General features: G+C 34.8%; 1 protein-coding gene across 2 annotated transcripts; it reads left to right on the forward strand.

Annotated features, from left to right (window-relative positions):
* Window positions 1-7321: 7321 nt before the first annotated feature.
* LOC132186299 (phospholipase D alpha 1) lies at window positions 7322-13119 on the forward strand. 2 transcript variants are annotated; one of them, XM_059600196.1, is made up of 4 exons: window positions 7322-7414; window positions 7965-8067; window positions 10263-12162; window positions 12389-13119. In XM_059600196.1, exons 2-4 carry the CDS (start codon window positions 7972-7974, stop codon window positions 12820-12822), a joined length of 2430 nt encoding a protein of 809 aa, XP_059456179.1. In that variant the 5' UTR covers window positions 7322-7414; window positions 7965-7971; the 3' UTR covers window positions 12823-13119. The 2 variants fall into 2 exon arrangements, with proteins under 2 accessions (XP_059456179.1, XP_059456177.1); XM_059600194.2 differs by having other exon boundaries at window positions 7337-7702.
* Window positions 13120-13765: the final 646 nt, after the last annotated feature.

The raw sequence follows: 13765 nt of genomic DNA on the forward strand, positions 1-13765 counted from the left end.
TTTTTTAAACCAAAGACATTCAATAGTATTGAAACAAAAACGTTTACCAAACAGAGCCTAAATTGTTTCAAGTTCATTGTTTGTTAAACCCTCTCACATCCCTCGACATTCCACCACACTATTTACTTTATTCTTTCAAAAAAAAAAATATTCTTACTTTTTATTAAATCATTCATTTTTTATTATTATTCAAATAAAAAATCGCTATAAAATAAAATTTTTCACTTTTTAATATTATTTTTCTATTTTTCTATACTAATTATTATTATTATTATTATTATTATTATTATTTATATTTAAACAGTGCGGTGGTGGTGTTGTTTGTCAAACACCACCTAGTATTGTCCTAAAGTCGACCCAACAGGCAAGCAAACCTGATTGTGTAACGTGGGATGCAGCCATTGGCTAACGTGTCATTAGAATAGGATTTATGGGGATATCCTTATCCTATCTTTTGAAAGTCACATCCATCGGCCATGATGTGACTAGTTTCCTCATGTGAACCGTTGGATCCTCGTGTCGGCAAACCGTGTTTGAGCCACTTCTGACAAGAAATACAAGACGTGTCATGAAAACAGCGGGGGAAAATTGACGCAATCTTTACTCTTCTCATTATTGTCCCCGAACAAGAATTCAAGACATCAATTATAAATGTAGAAAGAAAAAAGGCATTTATTTGGCCGTAAGCCGCATTAACGGCGTTTGTATTAAAGAGTCATTTAAAGGGATGCTAATTTAGAATTCTACCTATTTCATTTGAAAAAAAATATTAAAATGAAAGAGGAATATTGGCTTAACATTAAAATTGAAAGATGATGTTTACAATATTACATTTTAATTTATACAATGAATACTCTCCATTTCATTTGAAATGGAGAGGATCTTATTCCAATTAAATATATTTTAAGGGTTATGTTTCTATTTACGTCCTTTATATTAAAGATTCGGGTAGGATTAAAAGGTCTCGAGACGATCATGCTTCTATCTGACCTCCATTGTTTCATAGATTTTTCTTCTTTTTTTATTTTTATTTTTGATGAATAAATAACTTCATTAAAGCACAAAATCAAAACACCAAGTAGCACCAAATACAAGCATCGCCAACGAGCTAAAACACAGCCTCACAGAGGCCTAACCAACCAGACTAAACCAGAACACAAACTGCAAAACAACAAAACTACAGAAAAATAACCAACAAACAAAGCTTTCCAAACCGGAGACAAACCTCACAGAAAGCAGACCAAAAAAAACACATCCTGCAGAGAACAGCTTACAACAACAAATCGGAAGGCAAATTCTATAAATACACTAAGACAAGATTCTCTCTAGTCTTTATAAATTTTCCCTTCCCAACTATTCTAGCCTTACTTCCCAATAATTTTCTTTGGCAGCTGTTCTTTAGTGAGAGGTTGTCCTGAGTGTTAATCTCATTCCTTGTGCGCCAAAAGTGATAGATTACAGAACTCAACACCAAGCAGTATAGGATACCTTCTAGAACCTTAGTCCCCTAGGTGCTGATTCCCAGCTAAATAATCTCATCCCAAATTACAGAAGTGTTGTTCACGCTGCATAATTTCATAGATTGTTTCATTTACTGAACTTTGTTTATGCTTACAGCCTTCTATGGCAGCCCCCGTTCTTCCAATGAATCTAAGTCATTTATTTGACTTACTATCGGCTCTTTTGGGGGTCATTGTTAGAGAGCCCTGCCCTTTGTTTTGTATTTTCTTATGTTGTCCACTTTCTCCCTTTATTCACTTTGAAAAAAAAAACAGAATATATATGTTGATTTTTTTTTAGATATTGTGAAAGCAATTAAGATTGAATAAAGAAGTATTTTTGTAATCCATTAGATGTATAATTCGAGGTGCAAAAGCATATTGTTATCCCCTCTGTCAACTCATGGGTGTGCAGGGTGCACCTATGATAGTGAAAAATGATAGATTATAGATAGTGGTTATCTCCTTTGTCAACATCTATATGGGTGCGTATGGTCCTCAATTGAGAAGACAAGAGAAAGTAAAGGAGAGAGGATGGGTTGAAGGAATTCATGGGATAATTAATAAAGGAAAAATAAATTATTTTTCTTAATATATAATATATATTATAAACCAGTTGTTGGTTTCTGGGTTATTAACGTCTTTCGTCAATCCCTAAACCTACTAATTGAAACCGGCCTGAATGGTTATGTAGTTATGAAATTGTGGTTATATGGTTAGTGGTTAGCAGTTAATAATCCACTTGAACACTCTTATTTTCAGCAACCCTTTGATAAGAATTGAATATGTTACTGACCTTATACAAATCATAATCAGTTGCATATATCTCTCCGCAAATTCAATCTTCCTCATTGTTGCTTCCCAATTTACCATGTCCTACGCCTTGCTAATGTCCCATTAGAGGGTTATACTCTTATTTTCAGCAACCCTTTGATAAGAATTGAATATGTTACTGACCTTATACAAATCATAATCAGTTGCATATATCTCTCCGCAAATTCAATCTTCCTCATTGTTGCTTCCCAATTTACCATGTCCTACGCCTTGCTAATGTCCCATTAGAGGGTTATATATCGGGTCTTGCCCTTCATCCTCACATTCTTAGTGTGCAGTGCCTCTTATTAATGCTTTTTAGACTGTGTTTTTATATTTTTTGTTTGAAATAGTATTCTAATATGACATAAAGGTGAAAATAATTTTGAATGTTTTATATTTTTAAATTGTTTATTAATGTTTTTATTTATAAAAAAAAATAAAAAAAATAATTCTCTAAACATATATACGGGACATGAGGCACTCACTGGGAATGGATATACCGTAGTGAGAATGTTTGGGACCAAGATGTTCCAAACCTAATTTATGTGCCTAAAATGATATATTTGGCAGTCTAGGGCGGTAAATAAATTATCCCGTTCGACAACCCGCTCGGTTTAGCGCGAGTTGAACTCGAACTTGATACTGTAGAAACCCTCTCGATTAGTAAATGGTACCAACCCGACTTGCTCAAGAAAACTCGATAGGGACCACAAGCTTAGCTTGTTTAAAGCTCAACCGAATCGTTTACCCGACTCGTTATATATATATATATATATATATATATATATATATATATATATATAAATTAGTTATATAAATTTAAGTATACATAATAGTAATTAAGTAATATATGTTATATAGGTTACTTAATAATTTTGTGTGTGTGTATTAGTAACATACTATCTAGTTAGTTAGTAATGCTTTTTAGACTGTGTTTTTATATTTTTTTATTTGAAATAGTGTTCTAATATGACATAAATGTAAAAATAATTTTAAATGTTTTATATTTTTAAATTGTTTTTTAATGTTTTTATTTAAAAAAAGAAGAAGGAATTCTCTACTTTTATGTGGGCTACCAAAACATATATACGGACCTGAGGCACTCACTGGGATTGGATATACTGCAATGAGAATGTTTGGGACCAAGACGTTCCAAACCTAATTTATGTGCCTAAAATGATATATTTGGCAGTTTAGGGCGGTAAATAAATTAGCCCGTTCGACAACCGACTCGGTTTACCTCGACTCGAACTTGATACTCCAGAAATCCGCTTGATTCGTAAATGGTACCCACCCGACTTGCTCGAGAAAAGTCGTTAAGGGCTCCTAAGCTTAACTCGTTTAAAGCTCGACTGGATCGTTTGTCCAACTCATTAGCTCATTCATATATATATATTACTAAAAATTAGTTATATAAATTTACGTTTGCATAATAGTAATTAAATAATATATGCTATATAGGTTACTTAATAATTTTTTGTGTGTGTATTATGTGTATTAGTTAACATATTATCTAGTTACTTAATATTTAATAGCTTAGCTCGAACTTGAGTTGAGATCGGCTCGGCTCGAATAGCATTTTCAACAAGCTCGAGCTAGCCTGAGCTTTCAACAAGCCATTTTTTTTTTTCTCCAGTTGAATAAGCAAAATAGTTATAGGGAATGATCATTCTCACTCATGATTCGAAAGAAAGAAGAAATGAGTGATCCTAAAAACGAAAAATATAGTGGGCTCCCCAACAACAGATCATAAACAAATTAAAGCAATGTGACAATAATTACAAAAAGGTAAAAAATTGGTCAAACAAGTGACCTAGTTCTCTCAAGGGGTTGCTCAAGGCGGTTACAAAAGCAAAATAGACATAGATTAAGGCGAACATATCTGAACCCCCACTTAGAACCAACAACAACCACTAGAAAATGGCTGAAGTCGAAGGAGCACTGTAGTAGTCCATTGTAGGGACAGTAGTAAAGAGAGGAACTAACACAAATTCGGTTACAAAAATCTTCACTAAAAGATCAAAACACCTAAGAATCTTGAACACATATTTCATAGCTTGGCTCTAACTCGAGCTCGGCTTGAATAAGCATTTTCGTAAACGAGTCAATTTTAAATTCGTAAAGCTTGACTCAGCTCGGCTCAATTACGGGCCTATTTGGCACGATTGAGTTCGACATAATGTTTGCTCTCAATGAATTTGTCTCATCAAGCAAAATAATCCCAAGGAACAATTTTTTTTTTTTTTTTCTTTAATGGAACATCATATGTCATACCCTAAGATATTCAAAGAATAATGCTCCATGAAATAAAAATCACTTACCCCAATCACACCTTCATTCGGGTCAACTTCTTTTATTTAAACACAAGTCCTGAATTAAAAATTTAATTTAAGAAGACGGACGACATTGAAAATTATTTTTTGGGGCCATACTTAATCAAGTAAAAAATATACGCTTAAAAAACATTTTTTAATATTTTTTTTTTTTTTTTTTGAAGAGGTTGGGGGGCCTTGGCCTTGATCCCTTAATTGATATATATATATATATATATATATATATATATATATATATATATATATATTCTTCGCAAGTGGTAACCACGTTCGTTTTAAGGAAAAATACAATATTGGTTTATGTGGTATTAAAATTGAGAACTTAATGTATAATGCAAAAATAATAAATGCTATATCATAACTAATTTAATTGACAAGTGTAACTCATAAGATATGTCATTTAATGATTTTTGTAAAAAATAAAAATAAATAAAAAATAAAAAATAAAAAATATAACGGGACCTATTTTTTATTTTTACATACCATGAAAAACTTTTAGAACAATTTAATACCATAAAAAGTTTATTACAAATTAGTGTAACTACAAAAGATTGATTTTCCATTTTTTTTCCTTTCTTTTTGACCTCAAAATTCCATTTAAAATGATTCGGCCTTGTTTGGCAAGGGATAGAGAGTGTAAATTCAGCTAGTTATAACCGGTTACCAATCAGTAATCGGCCAACGGCTTATAAAAGCAGTTGGAATTGGTTTGGTTTTAATTTTTGCATTTTCAAACACTTAGTTATAATTGGTAACCGGATGTGTGTCTATATGTATATATATTTTTAAAAAATACAACAACCTCGTTTACTTTAGGGTTTTTTTTAACAACTGTAACAAAGCCTAACTTATTAGGCCAAAAAACCCTAATTATTTTTTAAAAAAGTCAAGAAAGGGCAAAATTAAGCTCAAAAAATAGGCAAAATACCCAAAATAGACTCAACATGCCCAATTTTTTAAAGACTTGGACAATTGGTAATCGGTGGTTATTACATACCTAGATAACTGGTTACCAATGCCGGTTTTCTAAATTGATCAACCGATTATTTTAGTTTCGGTTAACGGTTTTAGCCAATAACTACTAATCAAAACCGAGTTTTCACCCCTAGTCACACAAGTCTCAATTGTTTTTAAAAAAATTAAACTCCCTAACATTATTATTTTTTATATCACATCAATAATTTATTATTACTTTTTATTACTTTTTAAATCAATAAAAAAAAAAACCCACTATAAAATAAATCATGCAAAAAAATTCAAAACTTTGATCAACTTTATATTACCTCAATCAAATTTTATTTTTTTTTGTAAAAAAATTTCCTACACAAATTCATAGCCAAACAAGGCCTTGGCGGTGTTAAAGGAGAAAGAGGATGAATAAAGAGCCGGTAGGTGGTCGTTGAGAATAGCACATCGCTCCTCTGTCACATCTTTAATCATGATTTAGCTACCCCACCGTTAACTTTCTTATCCACGGTGTTTGGTCAGAGTAATAGGTCAAACTTAGTCATTATTAGTAAGGTAAAAGATAAAATAGTAAAATCACAAAAAGAATTTTTTTTTTTTTTAAATGGTAGAGATTGTCACACGTTCACATGTGCCAACAGCGTGCCCAAAAATAAAAAAATAAAAAAAATCCGCGGTAATTGAATGAGGTGGGGGATCCAGGGGACCAGGATCCAGTGCCGACGAAAATAACCCATTTGTTTAAGGGTTAAACACCGAGATCTTATTTTAAATACAGTATCCCTCCCTTTTATTGTTGAATTAAAAAAAGATGATTTAGTTAACAATCAGATCTTCTTCCAAAGTTATTGACGAAAATGACCCATTTGAATGTAGTGCTTACCTTCTCTATTTTAAACACTTTTCCTTCAATCGAAGGCCATTCCTCCCTCTTACGACTTGCCACGTGTTGTCCTCCAACTAAATTATGTGTGTTCGTCCATGAATCAATGTCATCAGCTCTAACAAGGGATGCCTCCGATAATCCCTCCTCTATCATGGGTCAGGTGGCATAAAAATGTCAACTACTCCTGCAACAGGAGGAGATTAGTATTTCCATACCATCTTTGACGTGGGTTCTCTAAGAAAGGTATAGATAAATCAAAGTTTGAACCACTTTAGTTGAGGGGAGCGATTGGGCACTTCACAACATGGTACAATTCTTTTGCAACGACTAAAATGAAGTTGTTGAGCCGATCTGGGCCTAAGCCGGTGGACACTCAAAATGGGCTGCTTGGCCAGATTTTAAGATCTCAACAAACAAGCAACGGACGAGTGCACTAACGTAAAAACTGTTGTGCACTAACATAAAAACCGTTGTGCTAATGCGTATCTGTTTTCTTTATGGGTAGTTGGAGGAAAAGCTAAAGTAAGAACCTCAAAAAAGTCGGGTGAACTTAATAAGAAAAATGCTAAATACGATAATTCTATCTAACATTCATCTAACAAGGTTAATGGGGGCGGGTTCTCAACTAACTCTTAAATTAATTATTATTAAATAAAAGTCTATTTAATAATTAATTTAAAGTGTCTTGGCAAATATTATTAGTCGATAATAAAATAAAAATATAGTATTTAATAATTGAGCAAATGTGGCGTAGGAATCCAAAGCATGCAAAAGAAATACAGTAATAGAAAAGGGGAAAAAGTGATAAAACGAAGGGGAAAATAAAGCACAAAAGGCCTTTTCATCCGCGGGCCCTCCGTAGCAATACCCTCTCCTCTTCCTTTCACACTGTTACTCCATCAATTTACTCAGACGTGAGCTTTCTCAAAATTCAACAGCTGATTGCCATCTTTCTCGGATCTCTCTCTCTCTCTCTTCATTTTCACGTTATTATCACTGTGCTGTATCTATTCTCGAGGGAACCAAAAGCGCATCATATCCCTTTGCTCTCTCAGCGTTCTCAGATCTCTCTCTCTCTCTTCATTTTCACGTTATTATCACTGTGCTGTATCTATTCTCGAGGGAACCAAAAGCCCATCATATCCCTTTGCTCTCTCCACGTTCTCAGATCTCTCTCTCAAAATTCCAAATCCCAAATCCAAGTTCGTTCATCTCTCTCTCTTTTAGTCATGAACTTGTATTTTTTATTTTTTTGGATGAATAGAAACTATTTACTGATCACTGTCTTTGATCCGACTAAAACGAACACCCTTTTGGAGTCAACTCTTTTGGGTTCCTCTGCACTCTGATCCGATCACTTCCTTTCTATTTCTGATGCTTGTGTTTGATCTTCCATTTCTTCTTTTGTTCATTTTGTTTTAGATTGTTTAATTTACTCTCTGTTTTGGTTTCTGGTGGAGGCAGGTGAGAAATGGCGCACATTCTTCTACATGGGACGCTTCACGCTACGATCTATGAGGTGGACAACATTCACAAAGGCGGTGGTGGCCCTAAGATCTTCCGCAAGGTATATTTGTCTTTTCATTTTTATTATTTGTCCACAACAATTTCATATATTTCTGGATCTTACCCAATTATGCCGATTTGTGTTGTTTCTTTTTTTTTTAGGATGAATCATGATCTTTTTGTATATTTATTTTGATACCCATTTGGTATTCATACTTAAATATAAGGAGAAAAAAAAATTATGTAATGGATCGATAAGATTTATTAAAAAAGATTAATGCGTGTCTCTATAAAACTTTGCAAATAACACACTTTCATTTTAACGAAACGCACACTCTTTTTAGAATGCTTTTATATGAACTAAGAAAACTTTGTTCAAACTTTCTGGAAAAGTGTGATTCAAATTTTGGAGAAAACATGGCTTCTAATGATTAATATGGAAAATTAAATTATACTTCCAAATTGTAGTAACTTTCATTTACTTCGGCCAACTGAAAAAAGGAAAGCACAGCACATCATCTAACATCTATTGTAGAATGGAGGAACTACTAAAATAAAAAAGTTTTTAAGATGACTAAATAAAATTTTCTTTTTCCTAAGAATAGAGTCTAGGCCTGGTACAGTACGAATATTTCACTTGGGTTAATTTTCCATTTCTCATTGAGTTTCCTTGTGATAATGGGAATCTCACAATATATTCATGCATCAGTATCAATTTAATTAACAAAGTCAACTAAAAGTCCTATATTTGTTATCTACCACTTTAGCTCGTCTTCTCCTTTTCACTGGCCTTAATGCTTATCAGATTGGGTAGTTTTGTGATCTTTAATTCTTTTGGAACTACCTTGACATGGCATAGATGGCTATCTTAAATGTATGTTAGTTCTTGGCTGTAATATCTACACGCCCACAAGAATGTCATCTTTTATCTTGTATGCTAAAAAAAAAATGGAGACGGAATTTGGCTAAACTAGAATGGTTCTTTTCCCATTGATAGCATTATCTGGTAATCATGTACTACTATTGATTCTCATCGTTGGGAAAATGCAAATTTTTCTTTTTTGCATGTTCAATTGATTGAGTCTAGCCCTAACTGCAATTGAAACCGAAATATGTTACCAAAAGCTGACTTTCTCCTTTCATATTTGGGAAACAATTTTATTGTGGTTTTGTAATTAATCATCAGCCCTTCTTTTTAGTGATATTGCTTTGGAAGTCATTATTTGGTTCTCACTTGTTTATTGGGGTAGCTAGAAGCAAACAATCGAGTTATACATTTATTCACTTAAAAAAAAAAAAATTAGAGCATATTTGGGATTGTGTTTGAGAAATAGAGCTTTTAAGTCGAAAGGCGTTTTTTGGCAAGCCAAAAGTGTATTTTGCCAATTTTTTAAGTAAAAAAGTCAAATAAGCACTTTTGGAATTTTTTTATCAAACATGCCAACTTTTGATTTGGCATGGCTTTTTTAGGTATTTAAAGTATTTTTTACCATTCATAATGCAATCTCAAACAGGCTTTTATTTTAACTTGTGTCCTGACATCTTAGTCATATCTCTCTCGAATTGAACTTTTGATATGCATGCAAAGCGTGCTACTTGAACCATGAAAAAGATTGTAGAAACAAAAGCTTGATGCTATCTGAAAAGCATATGGTAATTTCAGCATCTAAGAATAAGAAACTGATTTTGTAGTCTCTAGTCTATCTGCTTCATTACTTCTTTTCATAAAACGCAGCTTTATTGTGAAAATTTTCCTTTTATATTTGTTCTTTCTTGGAATGAAATGAAATGAGGTTGAAGAAATTCAAAATGGAAGACATCTCACTAGGACGCCTGGCCTTCTTCTAGTAGGCGTACTTATTATTCCCTATAATTTTAGGAAATTACATATTATTCCTCAAATATTCATATATTCACTCTTAACGTTTCTTTTATCAATCTACTTTCTGTCGTAGTTATCATCGTCATCTGCATTGTATGAATAATCATTTCCTGGTGCATTTTTAAACTTTAAATATAAACATTTTTATCATTTGTGTCTATTGTCTATTTATTTTCTCTTTAGAAACATGATGCTTGCATGCTGGAGTACGGTTGTTCCAGTTGAAGGTTGTTATCGTTATAGAAAGATTATAATTTCATTTCAATTACCAAAGTATTGGTTTATTTTTGTTTTTAATTTAAATTTATTGATTATAATTATAATTATTTCTGCTTTTCCTTTTTGTATCTCATTGGTAATTTGATATTTTGTAGCTTATGGAGAACATTGAAGAAACTGTTGGTTTTGGCAAAGGAGTTACTAAACTCTATGCAACTATTGATCTAGAAAAGGCTAGAGTTGGGAAGACCAGAATAATAGAAAACGAGTATAAGAACCCCAGGTGGTATGAGTCTTTTCATATTTACTGTGCCCATATGACATCAAACATTATATTCACTATCAAAGATGATAATCCTATTGGGGCATCCTTAATTGGAAGGGCTTATGTACCTGTTCAAGAAGTCTTGGGTGGGGAAGAAGTGGATAAATGGGTTGAAATCCTGGATGAAGACAAAAATCCTATTCAGGGAAATTCTAAGATCCATGTGAAACTACGATATTTTGATGTTACAAATGACCGTACTTGGTCTCGGGGTATCAGAAGTCAAAAATTTCCTGGAGTGCCATACACTTTCTTCCCGCAGAGACAAGGATGTAGGGTTTCTCTGTACCAAGATGCTCACGTCCCAGATAATTTTGTTCCTAAAATACCCCTTGCTGGAGGCACGTACTACGAGCCCCACAGATGTTGGGAAGATGTTTTTGATGCGATCACTAATGCAAAACACTTGATCTATATCACTGGATGGTCTGTTTATACCGGAATTTCCTTGGTAAGGGACTCGAGGAGGCCGAAGCCTGGAGGAGATATCACCCTTGGTGAACTGCTCAAGAAAAAGGCAAGCGAAGGTGTCAGGGTTCTTATGCTTGTTTGGGATGACAGGACTTCAGTTGGTTTACTGAAAAAGGACGGATTGATGGCCACTCATGATGAAGAAACTGAACATTACTTCCAGAATACTGATGTGCACTGTGTCTTATGCCCCCGGAATCCCGATGATGGTGGAAGCATTGTCCAGGATTTACAGATCTCCACCATGTTCACCCATCACCAGAAGATTGTGGTGGTGGACAGCGAGCTGCCTACTGAAGGATCACAAAAGCGGAGAATTGTGAGTTTTGTTGGGGGTATTGATCTTTGTGATGGGAGATACGATACTGCCTTTCATTCACTTTTCAGAACATTAGACACTGCACATCATGATGATTTTCATCAGCCAAATTTTGAGGGTGCTTCAATCACAAAAGGTGGTCCTAGGGAACCATGGCATGATATCCACTCCCGGCTTGAAGGACCCATTGCTTGGGATGTCTTATTTAATTTTGAGCAGAGGTGGAGAAAGCAAGGTGGTAAGGATCTCCTTGTTCAGCTAAGAGAACTTGATGATGTCATGATTTCCCCATCTCCAGTTATGTTCCCGGATGACCATGAGACATGGAATGTGCAGTTGTTTAGATCCATTGATGGTGGGGCTGCTTTTGGCTTCCCAGAGACACCTGAAGATGCTGCTAGAGCTGGGCTTGTCAGTGGCAAGGATAATATCATTGACCGGAGCATTCAGGATGCATATATTAATGCTATTCGACGTGCGAAGAATTTCATTTATATTGAAAATCAGTATTTCCTTGGAAGCTGCTTTGCCTGGAGTGCTGATGGTATTAAGCCTGAGGATATGGGTGCTCTGCATCTGATTCCAAAGGAGCTTTCACTTAAGATTGTTAGTAAGATAGAAGCAGGGGAGAGGTTCACTGTCTATGTCGTTGTCCCAATGTGGCCCGAGGGTATGCCGGAGAGTGGATCAGTTCAGGCAATATTAGATTGGCAAAAGAGGACGATGGAGATGATGTATAAAGATGTCATTCAGGCTCTGAAAGCCAAGGGTATTGAGGACGATCCTCGGAACTATTTAACATTTTTCTGCCTTGGAAATCGGGAGGTAAAGAAGCATGGAGAGTATGAACCTTCAGAAAAACCAGAACCTGATACCGATTATTTTAGAGCCCAGGTGGCCAGGCGCTTCATGATCTATGTTCATGCCAAGATGATGATTGGTAAGATATGCTACATTCACTATTTGAACCCTTTTCTTTCTTTCTTTCTTTTTTTTTTTTTTTTTGTAATTTTTCCATCTAACTTTAGAACTTCTGTGTCCTGGTTATATACTTGAACCCCATTCAATCTCAAAAGGATTTATTCGATTTTGATGACATTTCTCTTGCCTCAATGTAAAATATTTCATCCCAAGTCATTGAGTTGAGCTAATATGCCTTTTTACAGTTGATGACGAATACATAATAGTTGGATCTGCCAACATCAACCAGCGATCAATGGATGGTGCTAGGGACTCTGAGATAGCAATGGGAGCCTACCAGCCAAATCATCTGGCAGCCCGGCAGCCAGCACGTGGCCAGGTCCATGGATTCCGTATGGCTCTGTGGTATGAGCACCTTGGCATGCTTGATGATTCTATTCTTCATCCTGAAAGCGAGGAGTGTATCAGGAAGGTGAACCAGATTGCTGACAAATATTGGGATCTATATTCAAGTGAGACACTTGAACATGACCTGCCCGGTCACCTGCTGCGATATCCCATTGGGGTTGCCAGTGAAGGAGAAGTCACAGAGCTACCTGGATTTGAGTTCTTCCCTGACACCAAGGCGCGAATTCTGGGTACCAAATCTGACTACATGCCCCCAATCCTTACTACTTAGTGGTATTCCTACTTGGTTCATGAAAATAATAATCTTTTACCTCATCCTTACTTTTACAGTACTAGTTTATACTAGCCTTGCAATAAAAACGTTGTCTGTGATAACCTGCAAAGATTATATATCTGTCAGGATGTTTATAGCAGGATCTATAGGATGTGGTAATTCCGTGTGATTTTGATGCTGACTGGTGTAACTTATGAGTATTGTTTATTTGGCCCGTGACTGTTTTTCTCTGTATTGAATACTATGCGTGGTTTAAGTTAAAAGAAATCTTGGCTACTCTCTTTGGAACTTCCCTATACTATTGGTATACCATATAGTAAAGTAAACCACTCCAGGAGCAGGCTTTTCATAGTTACAATTTTATCCTGTTCTACTGGTGAAAGTGGAGGCCAGTTTCTTGCTCTCTCTCTCTCTCTCTCTCTCTCTCTTTGTATAGCCACCGGCCCTTTGTTCCTCTGTCTAAGCCATTGTTTGGGTTGGTTGGTCGGTAAACCGAATGCCTACAGACGGAAATGAGTAAGATAGAGAATATGTAATATCAAAAATTGAATGAACATATCTTGATCTTAAAAATTAAACAATAAACATGAGAATATCTAAACATCAACCATGTAAATAAATTACTCACTCAAAAGTCATAAAAAATGCATTGATGTAAACAAAGTATCAAAATCAATGAGCACAATATACATCCATGCTAACCATCTAGTCTCTCACGAATAGTCCGCTTAGCTCGGATGGAGCATGATGAATAACAACAAAAGCTTGATGGCATTAGAAAGCTGATTCAAAGAGCTATAATTTTGTATTTCATAACAACTCTCAAATTTTATCGTTTACATGGTCAAATCGAGCTTCGTTCGATGCTTGTTCGAACAAGATGGTGCTTCAAGTCTCAAGACTAAAATGTGAGAGCCTTGTTTGAATCTCGTTCGAATGA

This window comes from Corylus avellana, chromosome 6, assembly GCF_965113065.1.
Source record: "Corylus avellana chromosome 6, dhCorAvel1.hap1.2, whole genome shotgun sequence".
Classification (NCBI taxonomy): Eukaryota; Viridiplantae; Streptophyta; class Magnoliopsida; order Fagales; family Betulaceae; genus Corylus; species Corylus avellana.